Source organism: Mus caroli, chromosome X (assembly GCF_900094665.2).
Source record: "Mus caroli chromosome X, CAROLI_EIJ_v1.1, whole genome shotgun sequence".
Taxonomy (NCBI): Eukaryota; Metazoa; Chordata; class Mammalia; order Rodentia; family Muridae; genus Mus; species Mus caroli.
The window spans coordinates 148892227-148898976 of NC_034589.1; the positions used below are offsets into that span (position 1 = coordinate 148892227).

The following is a 6750-nucleotide window of genomic DNA, read 5'->3' on the forward strand; positions in this document are numbered from 1 at the left end:
GGATGCGCCAGGGACTTTGTCTCCAGATGTTTTTTGGAAAGATAATCCTAGGGCTTGCCTTTTCAGGCACATTAATACTTGCCAGTGGATCTCTAACTAAAGTAGTCATGGTTCTACTGTGAGATTGTTATGCAACAGTTGTTGGCTGGTCTTGACTTCTCTCAGAACAATTTAATCTCCCAATACAATGAGGACAGTATCCTATTAACCTTAAAGAAGAAAGCGGGATTCTTGATTGTAAATGATAGTAAAATTGATTCAGTATGCTCTGATTCACACTGACTTTCCTTCTGAGTCACATGTCCTTTATAACCTGTCATCTGAAGGCACTGTTTATAACTTAGTTCTACCCACCTGCATTGTAAATTCATATTTATGGGTCTAGCAGTAGTGCCTGGAAACTCAAGTGGAATTACACAAGCCGAGGGATGTGTAATGGGTGTGATCTAACTGGGTAAACATGTGACTCCAATTCTTAGACCCACCCTGGGCTGCGTGTTCTGTGAATGAGAGTCGCATTCATTCTGCTGCTAAGAATGACCAATGGTATCTTCAAGATCTCAACAGTGTGCTTTTCTTAGCACTTCACTAAAAAAAAAAAATACTCGTGGCAAACTGTTTTTTAAGCAACAAATTCTGCTCTAATATTTAAATTGCTTCTTTGCAGAAAAATCTAAAATCACTATAGTAAAAACCTTCAATGCATCAGGTATGACTTATTATCAATATCAAGACTTTCTTTTTATAACCTGAGTAAACCTAAAGAAATGGCTGGTATTTATGATTTGTCTTTTTTTCCTACTTTTTAAAAATAAAAATCTGTTCTTAATGAATAGATATAAATATTTATTGGCTACCTGAAATTGCACTAGGTGTTTTGGTCTGTGTAATGGTAATCAGCCTGTGCCTGCCCTTAAGAATCTTTTAGTCTAAGGGGAGACAGAGTAAATAGTTAACTGACATGAGCCTGCCTGCAGGAGGATTCTACCAGTTTGTTTGTTTAGGTGCTGCGAAAGGTGAGCACAGGCCCTGCCACATCTGAAGTGTGCACCCTATCACCAAACTACACCCTCATATCCACAGATATTTCTAACATGATTAAGACACTTGGACAACACAGGGCTGGTAGTAATGAGTAAGAATGTAATTAACAAGAGAACTAAAGAGCCAAACCTTTTGATAAATGAAGAGCTGATGTATTTTTAAGTGCCCAGTGCAAGCCCTGGCCCACAAGACATGTCTAACAAGGGTTTTTCATTGATTTCAGTAGGAAAATCTGGTTTACTACCTGTTTCTGTAAATAGAATCTATTGAAACCACTGTCCTGCCTATTTGTTTAAATTATTTTCTGTGGCTACTTTTCTGCTACATAAAATTGAATCATTGTAGCAGAAAACACCTAACTCACAAAACCTAAAATATTAACCTAACCACTCCCAGCTAAAGTCAGGATTTAAATTGTCTGTGGTCATGTACTCAGGGAGGGGGTGGGAATTATAGATAATAGTAGAAATGGGAAAGAAAATCCTCATTGTGAAAGAGCAGCAAAAGATATACATCCCTGGAAATGGAAGTGCAAGTGAAACTTAGAGGAGAATAGCAAGTTTAGCAGGCAAGAGACCAGTGCTTTAAAGGCCACTGTAAGCATTACTGCCTGTCATTTATACATATCATAAATGCATGGTATTTTGCATAGTGTGAAATTCAGTTTGTTCACAGAATCTAAATTTAGCTGACACATGACACTCATACTCCGGAATCCTTCTGACAGAAGCCAGATCATGTGCACCAAGTCAAATTATAATTTTCTTTTACATCCAAACTAATTTCTCACGGGAACAACTCATAATGTCTGATGGATATAAATTTGCCTTTTGGACATTACATATATAATTCTGTCAAAGACACCATATTAAGGAGACTAAATGTTGCTTAATATAACAATCTTTTGAAGGCTCGTTTTCCCTCGTTAGTAGTACCTCATCAGGCTTTCCGACCCCACTGTTTTCTGTGGATCTCTTGCATGTCAACAACTGAATAATGGAACGTTGAACTTTTTTTCAAATAAAAAAAGAAAGATGCACTTCTTTCACAAAGGAGAAATTGTTTCTCAGGTTGAGCTGCATTCAATTTGTTTTGTTTTGTTTAACAGAGATCATTTAATCTCCCATTCACCTCTTCCTCCTTTGTGTGTTTGTATGGCCTGGTGTCCTGTCCATCCCTGAACCATTTTATTTCTTTGCTAGAATCATCCACTAGATTGTAAGCACCATCACACAACCCTTTTATTTCCTGACTGGTATCATCCACCAGAGTGTTAGCTCTTTAAGGACAGGGTTTGTATTTGGGCCCTCTCAAGACGCAGAAATTATAGTGAGTACTTAGCAGATATGCTTGAATTTTGGAGAGTTTGTTTATGGAGTGAAATCGTGACATTACTATTATTTTGAATGTGCATTTGTTGAGTACTCTATGTGAGCTTAGACCAACATTAGCGTCTTCTGGGATTTTTCTACCTGGGAAGGAAAGGATGATCTGTGATTCAGGACTAGACCACTTAAATTCTCCATACATGATTCACTTCCATTGTTCTCTATATCAGACAGGAGAAGAATTAATTAGGAAAAGGGACAAAGAAATTTCAGAGAAGAATTGAAGGTCAGGCAGTGATATGGCAAGGAGTTGTAGAGTCACATCCCATAGCTGCCCGTCTAAGTATTTCTTTATTCTTTGTGCAATTTATCCAGCCAATTCTGATCAGTGTTTTAATATTGTTGGTTTATATTGGTGTCTTCATTTGCAAATTTTCTTGACAGTGCAATACTTAATGTATATAATATACATATATATTATATATAATAATAAGCACAGTTATTATCATGCTTAACCAGCTGGGTTTCTTTTCTTTCAGGAGTCAAATCCCAGAGAAATATCTGCAATTTGTCATCTCTTTGCAATGACTCAGGTTAGTTCTAATGAGCACTACACAACTGCACATTCCCAGATAAGTTTGCTCCACAGAAAGAGTTGGCTTGTTTTTCTCCTGTTGTGTCTAAACATAGCTTTCTGATCTGTCCCTTTTCCATGCAACCAGGGCTACTACAAAGTCCCTAATAAAAAAACAAAAGCAAATTTTAGACCTGGCTGAAATTACCTTTCCATTTTCTAGTCAGAGAAAATAGATAAGCTTCCACAACAAGGATTTTCACTTGAGCGTTAAATCCACACTAATTCTAGTAGCCTTAGAATTAATGCATAAAAAGTTAATAATAAAATAATTGATTGGTGGAAGTTACTTCTTATAAGTAAATCCCTCAAGCTTTTCCATAGGACCTTACATATTATGACTCAAAAGCAAAGTATTATCCTTTGCTAAGAGTAAAACAAACCAGACTTTTAGAATATTTCATATATACCTAGTTTAATTAGATGTGATTCCATTACTGTCTGTAGTGTTTTGCTATCTCTAACACTGTCCATGGTGTTTTTAAAATTGAGATGGAAATCTCTTGAGAACATGCTGTTTTTGAAATAGGAATAGTTTTTCCTCCTGCCATGGGCCAGAGGCATGAAACAACCTCTTTTCTCCCATTGATTTGGCTCTCTGGGCTTCTTCCTTATTAAGACCAATGAAAGCAAATGTGAAAAACAGAAAAATATGCTGTGGCAGGTCAGAACTGGATTGGAGATCATGGGTAGGGGGAAGAGGAAAACAGCAATTCTAGTAATAATCATTAGAAGAATTTTACCTTTTATGTTTTGTTCCTCTTTATAGTGTTATACTTCTTCTGAGAATTATAGGTAATATTTCAAGTAAAAATACAACTGGGTAGATTAAAAAACAAGAAATTTTCCTATTTAAATACTTCAGGAATGGAGAGATGTCTCAGAGTTTAAGAGAACATATTGCTCTAGCAGAGGACTGAAGTTTGGTTCCTAGCAACTATGCAACAACTCACAACTACTTATAACTCCAGTTCCAAGGGACTCCTACACCCTCTTTTGGTCTCCATAGGTACTATATTCACATGCGTGCACACACACAATTAATAATCAGATCTAAAAAATTAATAGTCTACAAATATGTCCTACTGTGTGAGTATGAGAGTTGCTCAAGTGTGTTTTCTGTTGATATGTTCCAGGAACACTACAAATGGGCTAAGGGTGTGGCTCAATGGTAGTGCATTTGCCTAATCTGTTCAAGTCTCTGGGCTCGATCCCTACCACCACAAAAAAGTATACATTTTATTTTCACGTATTTGTATAACTTTCTCTTATTTTTAGTTCCTTTTTCCCTCTACCCTCTCTTACCCTTCTCTTTACTATATCCTTATAATATTATTTGGCGGCATCACCTATGTTTTGGACTGGGACTAATGCCTAGTTATGTTTTGTGTCTAAACCATATTTGATAACTGAAAATCAACATGTGGTTTAAAATGGTCATCTTGAATAACAGATGTCAGAAAGCCGGTTGGAGTAATGTTTTCCCTAATGAAGGGACTGAGTTGACCATTTGTCATAGTGACTGGGGAAAACAACTTCAACAGGGAACCCACTCTTCTGCCACCAGAAATCCCATGATATCCTGCCAAAAACTAGAAACCTCTTCTTCTTTCAGGTTTCCAGTCTGGGTCCATTAAAGATCTATGAATTAAGCTGAGAGCTTTCTGGCCAGGAAGAATTATATTGAGAGTCAAAAGATGGTAGCTTTTTCATTGTTCCATGCAGCCAGAACTTTTGTGTTCCCTGCACATTTGTAAAACTCATAATACACTCAACAAGAATGTGAGGGAGATGAATTGTCACACACATGGGGGGGAATCTAAACAAGCATTCAAAAGCTTGATTTTTAAAATTATATATACATATACATATACATATATATATATATATTATCGTCATGCACCCCAGAAGAGGGCATCAGATCCCACTACAGATGGTTGTAAGCCACCATGTGGCTGCTGGGAATTGAATGTAGGCCTTCTGGAGGAGGTGCCCAGTACTGTTAACTGCTGAGCCATCCCTCTAGCCTCCTTGATATTTTTTTAAGTGTATAATTTTATACAGATTTGAAGTATCTTTGTTTTTAATAATTATGAATTATTTGAAATTCCTGTGTCAATATAAACTTTTATTAAATGAATTCAGCAGACTCTGTTTCCAAATTCATGTGTGTGTGTGTGTGTAACAGTAACAATTAAAAAATAAGTTTAAGATCAGGTAGAGATTTAGGAGAAGAGGGAGGATGTAAATGATGTAAATAAAATATGTATATGAAATTCTCAAAAAACAAATTTAAAAACTGATGAAGAATTGACTTCCATAAAGTTGCTTAGCTGCTAAGGAACACCTCTCTCTCTCTCTCTCTCTCTCTCTCTCTCTCTCTCTCTCTCTCTCTCTCTCTCTCTCTCTCTCTCTCTCTCTCTCTCTCTCTCTCTCTCTCACACACACACACACACACACATCTATGCCACTGCAACTCCAACTCTAAAACATGTTATTTTAAAGGTCACATTGGAACCATAGTCCCCAATTATCCTAAGTGAAAAAGTTTCAGCTGGAAGAAAAAAAAAAAACATCTTGGGCAACAGGTAGCATTCTCTCTTACTGACTTCCTACATCAAAGTTGTAGCTCCTATTTTCTGAAAATTCTATTGACAAGCAATGAATAGCCATTGATAGAAGAGCAGGACTCAAAACAAAGAATATAATTAAACTTTATAAAATAATTTAATACCTTGTAATGTGCTATATTAACCCTTAAACTCTAAGAACTCAAGTCTCAAATTTTCTGAAACTTTATTTTTAGTGTTTTTTAGAGGTGAGATAGTGTTTCAACATGATGAAGACCACAATGTTACCCAGGTAGGCTTTTAAGATTTTATTTAGCTGCAATCTTTCAAAGTACATTTACATGTATCTAAAGAGTTACCAAAGACAGATTATTTGTGATACTTGCTATGTTTGATTTATGAACAAATTTAAGTAAAATATGTCTCCTTGACTTTCTAGCTGTGTTCTTAAGGGCTTGAACTAATAGTATTCATGTTATTATTCTAGCGGTTCTATTTTAGTTTTTACTGGGTTTGTTGCTGAATAAGAATGGTAATATTGTGCAGTCCTATTACCAGTATCAAATATGTTTATTGAATTTAATAAGCATCTTCCAGATGTGGTTGCGTTCCACACTTGGGGAATTCAAATACACTGATATACACCTTCCTGGCACCTAGAGGATCTAGAGCAAATGTGATTCTTCATTAATTGACTATCTCCTAAATGCCTACTACATACCAGACCGTGATCTGAATGCTAGAAATAAAGCAATAGTACTGTCAAACTTCTCTTTTTACACAGATGGACCTTAACTTTGAATCCTGCCATGAGGAGAATTTTAATAGTACTGTTTTGGGGAAACCCTTGAATGGAAGAAATACAGAACTGACTGACTCTGACACTTTAAAAATAAATAAAGCCAAATTAGCTCATCCAATATTGATTGACTCTTGGATACACCATCATCTGTATATCCAAAATCTGATCATGTGCAGTTTATGGAGTTATGATTCACTCTTTAGGGCATAATTCTTTGGATGGATAAAAATGGAAATTCTTGTCAGATAATGTGGTTTTTTTTAATTTATTTTTTTATTAGGTATTTTCCTCGTTTACATTTTCAATGCTATCCCAAAAGTCACCCATACCCACCCCCCCAATCCCCTACCCACCCACTCCCCCTTTTTGGCC

The 6750-nt window shown here is 36.1% G+C and overlaps 1 protein-coding gene across 6 annotated transcripts in view; it reads left to right on the forward strand.

Annotated features, from left to right (window-relative positions):
• Nucleotides 1-6750, forward strand: part of Adgrg2 (adhesion G protein-coupled receptor G2) — a 107562-nt gene that overhangs the window by 72871 nt on the left and 27941 nt on the right. For 4 of the 6 annotated variants that reach the window (XM_021153146.1, XM_021153147.1, XM_021153149.1 and 1 more), the window contains 3 exons: nt 668-709; nt 2912-2965; nt 5813-5868. In XM_021153146.1, the coding sequence (XP_021008805.1) occupies nt 668-709; nt 2912-2965; nt 5813-5868 (152 nt within the window). The remainder of the gene's footprint in view (nt 1-667; nt 710-2911; nt 2966-5812; nt 5869-6750) is intronic. The other 2 variants (XM_021153148.1, XM_021153150.1) reach the window with 1 other exon arrangement.